This window comes from Cyprinodon variegatus, unplaced genomic scaffold, assembly GCF_000732505.1.
Source record: "Cyprinodon variegatus isolate N-32 unplaced genomic scaffold, C_variegatus-1.0 Scaffold178, whole genome shotgun sequence".
Taxonomy (NCBI): Eukaryota; Metazoa; Chordata; class Actinopteri; order Cyprinodontiformes; family Cyprinodontidae; genus Cyprinodon; species Cyprinodon variegatus.
The window spans coordinates 873,085-887,774 of NW_015150631.1; the positions used below are offsets into that span (position 1 = coordinate 873,085).

The 14,690-nt window shown below is 40.7% G+C and overlaps 1 protein-coding gene across 4 annotated transcripts in view; it reads left to right on the forward strand.

The window, feature by feature from the left end:
• The window catches only part of pitpnm2 (phosphatidylinositol transfer protein, membrane associated 2), a 57,162-nt gene extending 42,869 nt beyond the window's left edge, over nt 1–14,293 (forward strand). Inside the window, exons 12-26 of one of the 4 annotated variants that reach the window (XM_015378767.1) lie at nt 271–390; nt 475–689; nt 2,591–2,766; nt 2,915–3,085; nt 4,048–4,200; nt 5,621–5,785; nt 7,486–7,776; nt 8,258–8,406; nt 8,508–8,624; nt 9,183–9,299; nt 9,385–9,533; nt 9,658–9,807; nt 9,886–10,066; nt 10,427–10,555; nt 10,641–14,293. In XM_015378767.1, coding sequence (XP_015234253.1) covers nt 271–390; nt 475–689; nt 2,591–2,766; nt 2,915–3,085; nt 4,048–4,200; nt 5,621–5,785; nt 7,486–7,776; nt 8,258–8,406; nt 8,508–8,624; nt 9,183–9,299; nt 9,385–9,533; nt 9,658–9,807; nt 9,886–10,066; nt 10,427–10,555; nt 10,641–11,018 — 2,661 coding nt within the window. In that variant the 3' untranslated portion in view covers nt 11,019–14,293. The remainder of the gene's footprint in view (nt 1–270; nt 391–474; nt 690–2,590; nt 2,767–2,914; nt 3,086–4,047; nt 4,201–5,620; nt 5,786–7,485; nt 7,777–8,257; nt 8,407–8,507; nt 8,625–9,182; nt 9,300–9,384; nt 9,534–9,657; nt 9,808–9,885; nt 10,067–10,426; nt 10,556–10,640) is intronic. The other 3 variants (XM_015378769.1, XM_015378768.1, XM_015378771.1) reach the window with 3 other exon arrangements.
• Nucleotides 14,294–14,690: the final 397 nt, after the last annotated feature.

Consider the following 14,690-nt stretch of genomic DNA (forward strand, 5'->3'; position numbering starts at 1 on the left):
ATATATATATATATATATATATATATATATATATATATATATATATATATATATATATATATAATGACTTCAGAAATGATTCATCCTTCAGTTAATCATAGGCTGGAATCAAAATTTCTGACAAAATTACTTATGTTGATGGTCTCTCCTCAAACGTATCATGGATATAGATAAAGATGACTCCTGTTAAAACTTTTTAAGAAGAATGATGTTTAAATTACATACAACTATTGTTACGCTTTCTTTTTTACTTGAAACTTCTCTTTCCAGGTTTGTCTCATTGGGGACTGCGTGGGAGGAATATTGGGATTTGATGCTCTCTGTCACAGCTCCCCTGCCGTAAATGAAAGCCAGAACAGCAGCCGCAGGGGCAGTGTCATCAGCGTGCAGGTAAGGAAGCATTAACATCCTAAACTGGCCATTATGATACAGTTTTTTTTTTTAAAGGAATATTTGTTATCTTTGCTCATGTAGGACCAAGACCTTCTCTCTCCAGGGATCATTGTCAACAGTGGACATGGATCCTCTTCTCCAACCCTGGAGGGCAGCCGCCACCTCAGTCGCAGTAACATTGATATTCCTCGTGCCACTTCAAGCGATGAGACCAAGAGGCAGCTGCCACGCAAGAGAAGTGACTCCTCCACCTACGAGATGGACACAATTAAACAGCACCAAGCTTTTTTGTCAAGGTGAGTGATGACATTAATACATACCAGAGCAAAAGCATGGATCTCTTGACAATCATCAGAATAAGTTTTAATCATAAGTTTGCACACACAAACAAGGAACTTCACTCTGGTTCCTCTTTGCTCTCATTGAAGATGTTTTATGGACATTGAATTGTAAATATGTGTGCATACATGTTTCTACAAACGAGGAGGAGGTGGTTGAAGGAATGCAGATATGCCTGGTTTAGATCTGGGTGTTCATGGGAGAGACAAGTTGTTACAACACGGTGCTCTGCGGTGCCAACCTGAGGGTAAAAAGCCTGAACAGTTTATGTGGGATCAACAGAAATGTTTCCTGGCCCCTTTTCCCGAACTTAAACCTGCACAAGTTCTGGATGGAGATAATATTGGCCGAGATGATCTTCTCTGCAGACCTCATTGAAGCTCATTGGAGCTGTCCTGTTTGGTGGACAAACCTTACACCGCAAAGCTTGGAAAAGGCAGTAATTCACAGCAGCCATTGTGTTGTTGAGGGTGGTGAGGACAGGCAGCATCGTCCTATGTGTGGAGAGGACTGTTAAAAAAACACGCCCCTGGGGGGCGCCAGTACTGCATATACTGTACATGTTGTGGTAGTACTGCTTTGAAAAAAGTATTAATTCCCTCTAAGCTTTTACATTCATTTCAAATTAATTCCCTTCCTTTACTTTATCTTTAATATCATCTTATATTTCAGGCCAGTACAATTATATGAAGGAGATAGAATATCTATTTCTCCCTAAAAGTCTGGAACATGTGCTGAGCCCTCCTGGGTCACTGCTTGGTAAAAGTTAGAGCTGTTTGTCTTTTGCCATATGTCCATGTATTATATTTTCATCTCTGTACAACAGAAAGAACGTGGATCCTCTATCTTTCGGTCTTGCCATAGATTCATATGTAGACCGGGCTCTGGACTCAGGCCCATTCAAACACATAGATAAGCTTAACCATTCCATTATAGCCCTGGCTGTTAGTTTCTTGCCGCTTTCCTAGAGTTCAAATTTTGACCTCCATCCCAAGCATTTTGCTGCCTCATATAGGTTTTCTTCAAGAATTGTCCCGTTTTACATTAAAAAGATTCCTCCTTCCCATCAACTCCAAGCAACTTCCCTGTTCCTGTTGAAGAAAATCGCCCTTCTCAGTGAGAAGCTGCCTCCATCATGATTCACAGGGAAGGTGAAATAATCAGGGGGATGCATTCCTTGTTTTCCATCAATCAGAAAGGTGAAAAAAAATGTATCTTATCAGAATGTCCTCTATTTTCCATACATGGCTGCTGACAAAATCTGCAACATGAACTCGTAGGTTTTCTATCAGCAATGGCTTTTTTTTTTTAACAGTCTTTCCTAAAGGAACGTTTTGTGTCATACTTCACACCCCTTAATATCAAGCATTACTTTGTGTTGATCTGTTAGAATCTCTTTATATCCTTTTTTTTCATATCTTTATAAAATGGTTGTCACAATAGTAAAAATGTCAAATTTAATATCAATACCCAAGAAATACTCCATTTCAATTTCCGATACAGTGAGATGAAAAAACTGAATTTTTAAGATAAGTAGAGACATAAAAAATATTTTTGTTGAAATGAAAAACGCTCTTGGTTAACCAGCCAGATGCTAGTTAAGTAAGCATGTAAATAAATGCAAAACAAAAAATCTAAATTTTAATGCTAAATTTGACAATACTTTAAGGTTGTCTAAAGTGTTCTCCTTTTAATGTGCAAATGGTAATAAAATCTAAAATGAACATTTGTTATCAGTATCCATACCATGCAAAATTAGTACTGAATGCAGTGTCTCAGTGTTGACCCTTTGTGGAGCGTTAATAAGATGAAAAAAGATGAAGGTACAAAAGGACTAACAGCTGTGGTTTGTTTTAAGCTTGCACTCTAGCGTCCTTCGGAATGACGCAGTGTCCCGCAGGTCCAGCAGCAGCACCATGCTGGACGGAAGCTCCCTGGGGAAGTTCGACTTTGAGGTGGCGGATGTTTTCCTCTTTGGGTCTCCCTTGGGCTTGGTGCTGGCTTTGAGGAAAACTGTAATCCCTATGCTGGATGGTGAGCTTTTCCATAAAACGAAAGGCAGTGGTTTTAAATGTGTTTTGGAATTTCTTAAATTTAAAATGTTTTATTAAAAATGCCTTAATTATTTATCTTGTTCCTTTGATCTCATTCCCCATATCTTTGGTTTGATTTCCCCCTCTAGTGGCCCAGCTGAGGCCGGCCTGTCAGCAGGTCTATAACTTGTTCCACCCAGCTGATCCCTCTGCCTCCCGCCTGGAGCCTCTATTGGAGAGGAAATTTCACCTCCTCCCCCCCTTTAGTGTCCCCCGTTACCAACGCTTCCCCCTGGGAGACGGAAACTCGACCTTACTGGGTGAGTTACACTTAGGAGTGACGTATGAAGGCAAAAGCCAGCAAGTGAAAGAGCAAAGTAAATCCTTTTTCTACTGGTTGTCTTCTGTTATTTATCTAAAAACGGCCAATGTCCTGCTTGTTGTCTCTTTTGGAACATTAAATTTAATAAAGTAATCCTTAGCTCTTCAACCACCTGTTTTTTATGCTATCATTTGCCTGCAGGTTGCAAACGTACGCCTGAAAGCTGGATGTTTTTCTCCCAAACTAAGATACAGAGACACTTAAAAAAAGACATTTAGAACATCTTTACTTCTTTTCACCTTTTCAGTTTTATTTTATTTAACAGCCTTTTACCAAAATGTATTAAAGTCAGAAAAAAAGGTGTATAATTTCCCTGCTTTAATTGGATATATTTCTCCCCATAAAATCCTCCGAGTCCATCAGTTTTTACCTTTTTTGCTTTGAAAGGTTTCTGTTGAAAACAGCCTCAGGTCTTTATTCATTATTGACCTGATGTATAAAGTAAATTGTGCCGTTTTTCTTCTTTGAAGGCAGGCAGCATTGGTTGATGAACAATTTTTATTTATTTTTCTTCACAATGTCTTTTTTTTTTTTTTTTTAAACCTAACCCAGACTGCTCTGGGTGAACCTGAGCAGTAAGTGCATCTGTATTAGCATTATCTATCTATTCACACTCTCTGAAAGAAAGAGCAGTATGGTCCATCCTCTTGGGTTCAGTTTGCATTCTTAAGTGTTTGAAATTTGCCATTCCTGCTGGGAAACAGTTTTGGTCCAGAGGTCCTGACCTCTTTCTCGTTTCATGTTCTTGCTTCATATGTTTTTGTGTCTTCCTTGTCTTTTTTTTCCTTCCTCCTCTCTCTCTCGGTCTCCTGTCCCCATATCCGCACACCTATAAACCAACCCCTGACCTCTGCCTCCCCCCTTCCTCCCTTCCACCCACTCCTCCAACTCCCTCTGTAGTGGAGACAGTCCAGAGCAACGCTCAGCTGCTACTTGATAGCGGGCCCCCCCTGTCCTTCCGCTGTCAGGAGACCATCAGTGAGACCTGCATTCCTGTTCCCGTGCTAAACTGGCAGGACAGCTCCCTGAGAGCAACACCCACCACCTTTGAGTGTGTGTAGCATCTCCCGTTCACCTCCATGTTTCCTCCATCCTTGTTCATTCACTCCCTCCATTTGTGGCTTGCTTCTCTTTTTTATTTTCCTGTTGTGTGCCTAAGAGATCAGACTGGTTTTGCATATTTTTTATATATTCTCTGAGTATTTCCATCGCTGTTGTTTCCAAGAGTAAAAGATAAGAAAACTATTGGTTGAAATGATGCCATGATGAGCCAATAGAGTATTAGCTTTTGTGATGAACAGGTGAAATATCCATATTTTCGCCTTTCTTTACGGCTGCAAAATGTTTGTGGATTCTCTGTAAGTCACTAAGACACATTTTCCTCAATTAGCGTGGGAGCTGTATGAATATATTTGAGCCTATATACGTTAGTTTGACTGTTTGGGAGAAAATCCATATTTAGTTAAAACTTTTGCACCCCGGTTAAATTAGGGATGTCCCAGTTAGTATTAATATCAGATATCGGCCAAAAAACACATATTAGATTTCATCAACCAGATTCTTTATTTTCTGGTATTTTCATTTTAATAGAAACACTGCTTCTGTTAAGTTTGTGTAACTTTTACATGGGTTAGCTGTTTTTTATCCTTTTGTTGACTTTTCTTCCCCATTTCATTGATAATTTACATCTGCATTTAACCCGTCCCCATGGGGAGCAGTGAGCTGCCATCTTGGGGCGCCCGGGGAGCAGTGTCTTAATTTAAATGATTATGTGCTTAAAGTTATAATGAAATTCCTGATGATAACTTCTGTTGGTTGCTTGAACAGATATCACTTTTTTTTAAAGAGTTTTTTTTGTTTTGTATGTTTTAAACCAAAATCCCAACATATCGATATTTTAAGTGATGGAAATACTCATGGAAACGAACCTGCTGAGCATCTGTTGTAGTGTGTCTCCCTCTGCTGTCGTGTGTATTGAGGGTGCAGGATTTCTGGTTTGTGCTGTGCTGCTACCACCAAGTGTATTCTGTATCGTTTCTATGATTTTGGGTTTCGTGATGTTGACAAGTGGAAACTTCTGCTTTGGGAGTCATTTTAACCCATTGTTGTGCTGCTTTGTTGGCTAAACGTGAAGCTTAGTATCTATATTTTTGATAAACTGAGTCTTGTGTTTTCTTTTGGCGATTGTCTGATCTTATAAAATCTCCAGCCCCATTTCTCCAAATAATTGACCTTATATATAGTTTCAAGCTTATACTCCAGCTTTAATTGTTATAGGTGTTTGTTGGTATATTTACATGTCAGTCAGTTGAATAAATCTGACCCCAGCCAGCATGTTCATTTGGTTTTTCACCCCCCCCACCCCCCTACTGTACTTGTGGGGCCTCATTTCTCGCCTCTCACCCAGTCACTGTGAGTTACCCACCTTACCTGTGTCTCTGTCTAATGGGATCTCCTTGTTTGGGCTCAATAGCGGATGTTGTTCAGTCTCATGGTGGTGTCTTCATGGACAGTTCGTACCCTTCATCTCCCATAATGGGCCCTGTCTCCCGGGGCCAACGGAGGGCCAGTGAGATCAGCATTGCCAGCCAGGTCTCAGGAATGGCAGACAGTTTCACTGCCACCAGCATAGCCAACAGTAAGTGTTCTGAACATTGACCGGTCTCTCTTTCTCTCTCTCTCTTCCACTCACACAAACACGAGTCTCGTTAGTTTCCCACCTTTTCTCGGCTTTAGGCCAACTTTTCTCTATTTCTGTACACCTAGATTCTCTTTCCAACTCTCCCACATTCTCATACTCTCAACCAACCGGTACTCTGACTCTACACACACCCTACACTCCATCTGGAGCAATCTAATCAGCCAAAGACAGCTCCTTGCAAAAGTATTTATGGTGCCAATTTTAATGTTTTATCCACATTTTGTGAGAGAAGCAAAGTTGTGCATAATTGTGAAAGAAGAAACAGAACAGATCAACCTTTTACTCTTGACGGACAGCAGCCCAGCCTTCTAAACTCTCTCAGAGCACTGTTAATGGTGCGTAATCTGGAAAAGTGCATAGCACATCTCTAAACCTTCTTAGAGATTCTCAGACACCAGGCAAAGAGAGCTTTAATCATCAACTAAGAGATCCCTGGTATCTCAAAAGGAGTTGCAGACTTCCATAGCTCAGGTAAAAGGATGTATTTAGAGGAAAAAACACATCGCTCACCTCAATGCCCCTCTTTCTCTATATTTTTAGCTGCATAGGTGCTGATGCCCTTAAAGGGTTGTATGTGTGATAAAGAAAAAAAACAGTTTGGTTTAGTCATGATTTATGTTGACACCTATATGAAGCAAAAGTTCCTGTTTGAAGTTTTCTGAATGCCACACAGCTGACCCAGCAAACATTTAAACCTGGAGGACATGGTGCTCTGGTCAGATCAGAAGAAAAATTAAGCTTTTTGTCCTATGTGCAAAGGCCTGTCTGTTTTGGAAAACTAATAGTGTGAGGGATATAGATGAAAACACACACACACATATATATAGATATATAGATGTCTTAGAAAGGTCCAGTCATAGCCCAGAGCTAAAATCTAATGCTCTTTATCCATCCTAACAATTGTGCACAACTTCGTGGGTCCATCACTAAAATCCCCCTATAAACATGGTTGGAGCAGGATACAATGTGGAAAAGATTAATGGACATCGATACTCTTTGCAAGGCACTGCAACACAAATACTCCACCTACTGTACGTCTGCTTTGTCAGACTTGTCTTATGAGCAACTCATCCTGATCCGTTAATTTCCTGCAACAAGCGAAGTGCCAGTAAGATCAGAGTCCTGCAGAGGAGAAAACTTAGCGCCACTTTTCACTGTCTGTCTTTCTTTAATCCACTGTCTAAATGTAAATGCAATGACCTAGTGCTGCATTTATCTGATGTTTCAGTGCATGTGGACACCAGTCTCCCTCCCAAGCCATTTCCACAAGTCTACTCCTACTGCACTGTTTGCTGAGATGATCAGCAATGTTTCTCTTTGTTTAATTGTTTACTAAAGCCTGTCCTCCCCTTACCTTCTATTTTCTTTACTTTTGTTCCTGTTTTTTTTATATATTTCTTTATTTCACATCAGAATGTATGACGGTCTAGATCCTTATTTGGAAAAAATATAAATGTTGACTTAACACCCTTTTTGCTATGATACTTTTACCTTTTACTAACCAGTCTCTCTGCTGAGAAGTTAAAAACACATTTCTAATAAATATAACTCTTCTTTTACTCTTTAAACTGTTATTCTGTTATATATGCATCCATTTTATCACACGTTTTCCTGTTGTTTTTTTTCCCCTTATGTAGCCAAATCAGAGCAGATTAACCAACCCAGTAGGCTCAGTCTGTTGTCCCAACTTGCCCTAACACCCATAAACAAATTCAAGCCGAAAAATCCACCAAAGTCCCATAAAAAAGCTGAGGCTGATCCAGCTGCAGGACCTCCTGACGAAGACCCGGGTCCGGACCAGGATGTTGAGACAGACTCAAGCGAATGTCTAAGTTTCACCTCAGATTACAGGGACAGGCTGTCGCCCGGCCTGGACTGTGCTATATGTGATCTTGTGTCACTGGACTCCCAAGCTGAAGTTGATCAAGGTATTTTTTTCTGAAGTTGGGGAAAATCACAGCAAGGGTGTTCTGCACTGTCCAAAAGCTCCATGCTGCTCCTGCAGAAAGTCTTTCCCCCCCTTCCTCACCTCCGGGATTCTTTCCAAATGGTCTTCTCAAGGACTCAAAGCAATCACTGAAACTTACTGGGATCAATGTTCAGACTTAAATTTAGCACTTTCCTCTTTATTAAAACCTTGCTAACATGATAAACACTTGGTCATTATTTCTAACCACCTCTCTACGTTTGATGCAGCGCATGATTTCTTTGACTACAATAATTATAAACACCTTTCTTTCTCTTCTGCAGCTGAAGAGGTGAAGCCGTTGTTTTTTTTTTTCTTTTTGAAAAGATTGCTTCTACTTTTTTGATTAATTGGGTTTCAAGGGTTTTGCACTGCTGTGATCACATTCTCCTTAAGTTTCCTCTCCTGTACCTCTGCCATATTCAACTCCTCCCCCTTTGCAGTTGCAGCACGTTGGTGGGGCACAAAGCGTCTGGACTTTGCTCTGTACTGCCCCGATGCTCTGACCGCCTTTCCAACAGTGGCTTTACCACACCTCTTCCATGCTTCCTACTGGGAATCCACAGATGTTGTGTCTTTCCTCCTGAGACAGGTCAGTGGACTTAAATTTTTTTTTATTTATTTATTCTGTCGTTAAACTGAACCTGCCATTTTAGAGATTCAGAGGATGAACTAATAAATCTCCGCTTTTAGGTTATGAGGCATGAAAATTCAAGCATCCTGGAGCTGGACGGGAAAGAAGTGTCTGAATTTACTCCTTCTAAACCCCGGGAAAAGTGGCTCCGCAAGAGGACTCACGTCAAGATCAGGGTGGGTCTGAGATCAAGAAAACATTTTCAAGTTGTCTCACAGCAGAAAAATTCAAACAGCAAACATTTAGGATGAGGGATCTGGAAAGCTGAGAAGAGCAATTAAACTTTTTGGTTCTAAGCGTTAAACACCGTGAAGGAAAACTAAGATTGAACAGCAGACTCAAGGCATTATGCCCAGAGTGAAGCATGGTAGTAGAAGCATCATGCTGTGGAGATTATTTTCCTCAGCAGGGGCTGAGATGATGGGAATATAGATAAAGGACAACATTTGAAGAAAACCTGCTAGGTGCTGCAGAGCCAGGGGTACATTAGAATGGTTTATATTTAGGAATGTTCATGTTAGAATGATCCAGAAGACTTAAAGCTGTGATTGGTGCTGGCAAAGCATAATTCTTAGAATTTTTCATGGAAAAAATAAAAAACATACCATGTTTTCTTTTTATTTCTTTTGTGTTTCCTTGCCCACATGGTTGACACATGGGAAAATAGGGTTTAAGTGTGTGTGCATAAGGAGACTTTATCTTCCTAATTATATTTATTTTTACTCATATGACAGAACGTGACTGCCAACCATCGTGTGAACGACTCTGTGTTCACCGAAGACAGCCAGCAGGTCATCACAGGCCGCTTCTTGTACGGCCCTCTGGACATGGTGACTCTAGCCGGGGAGAAGGTAATCCTGCATACCAGGCAGAACTCAACCTGCTGTCAGAAACCCGTTTCATTTCAATAGCTTTTTTTTTTTTTATCATGCACAGGTCGACCTTCACATCATGACCCAGCCTCCATCAGGAGAATGGGTGTACTTCGACACACAAGTGACTCAGAGCAGCGGCCGTGTTTCTTTTACCATCCCTGAGAACAAGCGCCTAGGCATCGGAGTCTACCCTGTAAAAATGGTTGTCAGGTAACCTTTTCCAACGGACTCTGTGTCGTGATTAATGAGCTGCCAGTCAGGTGCATCTTCCCAGAGGTGTGTACCATATTGGTTTTCATTTTCTTAGTTTGGGTTTTTTTTTTTCCTTTCCCAGGGGCGACCACACCTTTGCAGACAGCTACCTGACCGTCGTACCTCGAGGCACTGAGTTTGTAGTGTTCAGCATCGACGGGTCGTTCGCTGCCAGCGTGTCAATCATGGGGAGCGACCCCAAAGTGAGGGCAGGGGCTGTGGACGTGGTCAGGTAGCCGGGTCATCCTATCTAGCCTCATTTTAGGTTTCCTCTAGATTAAAGAATAAAAGTCATTTATATCTTTTGCAGGCACTGGCAGGATCTAGGTTATTTGATCATCTATGTAACGGGACGTCCAGACATGCAGAAGCAGCGGGTGGTGGCCTGGTTGTCTCAGCACAACTTCCCACACGGCATCGTCTCTTTCTGTGACGGATTGGTCCATGACCCTCGTAGACACAAGGCCAACTTCCTCAAAACCCTGACAGAGGTAAGACGGTGTTACATATTTATTTGGGTATCAATTAGAATCTGGAAAGTCCCTCCTTTTTAAGTTCATTTTATGTCATAATTTTGGACTTTGAACCTTTTCTCATGTTTTCGTGTCAGAGGGAAAGGACTGCCTTCATTTGATGCCACTATTCAGGGGTTTATCTGTGAATTTTTAATTAATTTCCCCTTTTCTTCATAATAAGAAAAAAACAGGGAATGGCTTCAGAGTTTGTGTGTTGTATAATGGGTGTGGATACAAGACTGTGATCGTTTTACATGAGGAAAAAAAAACTGAGACAGATATTTTCTGTAATTTACCAAGATAATCTGTTCTCTTCTGTTTGCGGGTTGATTTCAGTCTAACATGAAGATCTTTGCTGGATATGGATCAACCAAAGACATCTGTGTCTACACCTCCATCGGCCTTTCTCCATCTCAGATATACATCGTCGGCAGACCCTCCAAAAAGATGCAGAACCTGTGCCAGGTAGCACTTAGTCGGATTCTGATCTAATACTCCACCTGCTGCAGCCAATTAATGCGTTTTATGTAATGCCTGATCCTCTCTGCAGTTTATCACAGAAGGGTATGCGGCACATTTGTCCCAGCTGGAATACAACCAACGCGCTCGGCCCGCCAAGACCAGCAGCGCACGGATGGTTCTGCGCAAGGGAAGCTTCGGCCTGGGCGCAAACAGCGACTTCCTTAGGAAAAGAAACCACCTGCTGCGCACCATCTCCTCCCAGCCAGCCCCCAGCTCCCCCACGGGCCACAACAGGCCCGAGCGCACACAGAGCCAGTCGGACAGCGAGCGGCTTGAGCGCGAGCGGCTGGAGCGGACCCATAGCCAGGGCGCGGGAGCAACGCAGCGCAGCATGAGCATTACAGCGAGCTGCTGGGGGCGCAGCGGCAGCACCAAGCTGGAGCCGTTCCCTTTCAACCCCAAATGAGAATTCAATGGCGGAAGAAGGCAAAGAGTGAAAAAGCTGCTAGTTTGAACCAAGTGGGCTGGAACACCACAGGGGGATTGGTGCTACAGACCACTTATCGGCTACTAAAGGACTTCACTGCAAGCTGTGGAAGTGTTTTTTTTTGTTTTTTGTTTTTTTTTCCGTCTGAAACATGTTACACAAACAGGAATAAATAATGCTTTAGGAACCTAAAAGGTTTCTTCTGTTCAGCTAATATCAGGTCAGAATTCCTCCAACAGGCTGTTAAAGAGAACAGGGTCCCACAGTTAAGCAGCTTCACTGATTACAGCGGCGCAGATGACAGATACGGCCAAAGCCAGCAACAGGCACCAACTTTCTGTGTTGGACATCTTGGTATAAACCCTTCTATTCAGTTGTAAATGTTTAAAAACAGCTGACACTTGATTTACATTGAACTGAGTCCATTTATAGGAAAAAGAAACAGTGTTTATCATCTATCAGCAATTTATAGGAAAATTAATCTAAGCCAAACAGAAATTATTCAACCAAGACTTAAAGTGGCAGTTTTCCTCCAATACAAGGAGAAAACTCCGGACTGAGCCTTTAGTTATGGTTCCAGCTGGGTTTTTACTGCACCTGATCCAACTTTAGAATAAACTACTGTACAGCCAAGGTGCCAAAGTGAGCAGCGTTGAAGCGTACGCTGCATCGAGGCACAGAGGATCACATAAGGGTCTCCTGTGTGTTTAACATTGGAATAAATCCTGTAAGTATATCATTAAAGGCCTGAATGAGGCCTGTACATAATTGTTACATCACAGTGCAGATCTGGTATCTGGTCCACTGAAGGCCAGTTTAAAGTGTCTTCTTTACTATGAGGGTGAAACAATTGATAATCATTGTTATTTAATTATATGGCTGTGTTATAAATTATCTTTTTTTTTGTGAACAAAAAGTTGTTTTGAGATTATTATTTTTTTGCCATGTTATCTATTTTCTCTTTAAACTTGAGTTTCAGCAGCCAAAGGTGCAGGAATCCTTGCCTTGCACAGTATTGTATTAATCATTTCAACTTGCAGATCACTGGAGTTGTATCAAAGCTGTTATCTTGTGTCATATACTGTAAGGTATGTTAAATATTGGACATTTTTTGGAAATTTTGGAGTTTTTCCCCCGCTCTGATTATTACTGAGCTGTAAATTAGGCGTTGAATGTTCTTGATTACTCTTCCCTACGTTACGGTTTCCCTCTCTGCTGCACCTTTACTGGAAGATGAGGCACCAGATGTAAATTCTGTACAATACGTTATGGAAACGATGAACGCAGAGCCGAGACTTGCGTTACAATCCTTGCTGTTTGTTTATAAAGTTTGGTACATTTTCATGCCTTTTTTTATTTTACATATGATTGCTCATCCCTTGTGTTTGATCTCCATGGTTATTGACTCCTTTGGTAAAGATGCTTTTAACAAAAAAAAAAGTATATCTTCACCCTCTATTGCAGAAGCATAACCTCACACTGTAAGTTTTAAAACTCCAACCTGTCATTTCAGTATATTTATTTAATGTTGGGCAAGAATTCAATATTTGATTGGTACAAAATCACCCATTTTATCTAAGAACTCCTTATTAGCACTCATTATTCACCTCCTTAAGTTATTTTTCTTTTCGACACTTTTGGTTTGATCTAATATCAAGGTGTAAGGTGGGCAAGGTGGAGGAACTTTGGTACGGTGGGTCTGTTTCTTCTTCCAAAGGCCCTTAGCATTAATGTCTAGGATCAATGGGCCGCTTCTTAAGAACAAAACAAAAAAACTGTTCAATCTGCGTCTTTTTGCATAATAGTTGAAAATATCTTAAGGCACCACAGGAATGGTTTCCCACCATAGGAGGGATTTGAAAGATTTCACTCAGTATGCACTGACCAGTTAAGAGGTTATTATTTCGGTCCTGGTGACACCAAATCGTGTTGAATTTGCACATTTCTCCATATAAGGTTTTATTTTATTTTTTCCTTTACCGATTAAATATACATGAAAGGTTGGATTTGTGTGATAATATGCTGCTGCTGCTGTACAAGATAAATTCATATTAAAGCATTTTACATCTCTTTACCAGGAAAGACAATGAGTGTGGAGCTTGGTGTAACAGGCGCGTTCAGCGCTGACTGCAGTGGATCCATATTAATTCAGATGGAAGGGAAAGTGTGCAATGCTGCTCAGAAGCACAGCTGGATCAAACAGACGTCACAGTGCACTGACAATCAGCCCCCACCCTCATATTTAACAGTTGCAAACTGCAGAGGGTTTAGCTCACCAAGTTAGCGCTGTGCCCTGAATGCACAGGGGCAGGTTTTACAGTGTGGAGATTTCTCTCAATAAAGAGGCTCTGGCCTAATAAATGTGTCGATGGTTACGATTGGGTTCTTTCTATGGAAACACTTGGTTTTTGTTGTAATTTTTTTTTTTTTTTCACAGGCATCTATTTGAAGTCAGTTATCTGCACGGTGCAGTGAACCCAGGTTCATTAAAACTGAAATTATACAACAAAACAAAAAGTTTGTTCAGTTCGCTCACATATTTTGATGTTTTTAACATGTCAGCTGATGCAGAGGATAGTTGATCTTTAAAAAAGAAAATATCCCACATCGATTGAGTCCAGTTGCGCAGAAAGCCTGTATTTTAGTGCCACTATGTTCAGCAGCAGAAGGGATACACACTGGCATCACTTTAAATAAATACCTGATGTTACATATTTATCCAGTTTTTAAGCAATCTGTCTGGAAATCTTTTTGGTTTAGTCCAGACCTAGTCCTCTTATAACAACTATTTATAAATGTATCCTTTCAGCTGCTCCCATATTCAGGAGTTGCCACAGTGAGTCATGACGACTTGCATAATACTTTAACCACCTCACTGAGGGGGGCTGGTTTATATATTTATCTGTAGATAATCTTATGAAATGTAAGAATTGTACAGGTTGCAGATCTTGTAGGATTATATTTCATTCTATTCATTCCCTTGTGATTTTATGAAGAGTGTATAAAGAAACTATAAAGAACTAACAAATGTTGGCCCTTTTGTTTATTTCAATTATCACACATCGGTGTAATTTATTCCACAAATAATTTATAACAGGTGTCGAATAAAGCAGGTTTACTGCAGCTTAAACTTTGTTACTGCCTCTAGTTTGAACTCGATCTTTTACAGTAAACATGCTTTAGCTGTGGCCTCAGATCAAATCCTCTTCAGTTCTGCGGGAACATCTAGAAAAACCACTTAGCTTCTGATTATCAGTTTTTTGAAGTATTTTTGAGCAATTGTAGTTCCTGGGGAGTTCTGCTGTTTTTAATCCTTTCACTTGTCATGTTCAGGATAACAGACAAAAAATAACCAGCATTGGGCTCCTCTATTCTCAAAATAAAAACAAAAAATTACAATTTGTTGGAATCATTGTTCCAGGATTCACATCTTGTTTAGAATGGAAGAATTTTGAGGTACTTTCTTGTCACTCAAGTGTATGCAGAGCACAAGCATGATGCTGCCACCTCCATGTTTCATACTTAATACTGTTTTGACAAGATATTTGTTCAGTTTCTGGCTTTAAATATCATACTTTAAATAAATTCCCTCTGGTGCATTCTGACCAGTAATGGTGCTGAAAAACCTTTAAGTTGGAAGCTATTTTGAGG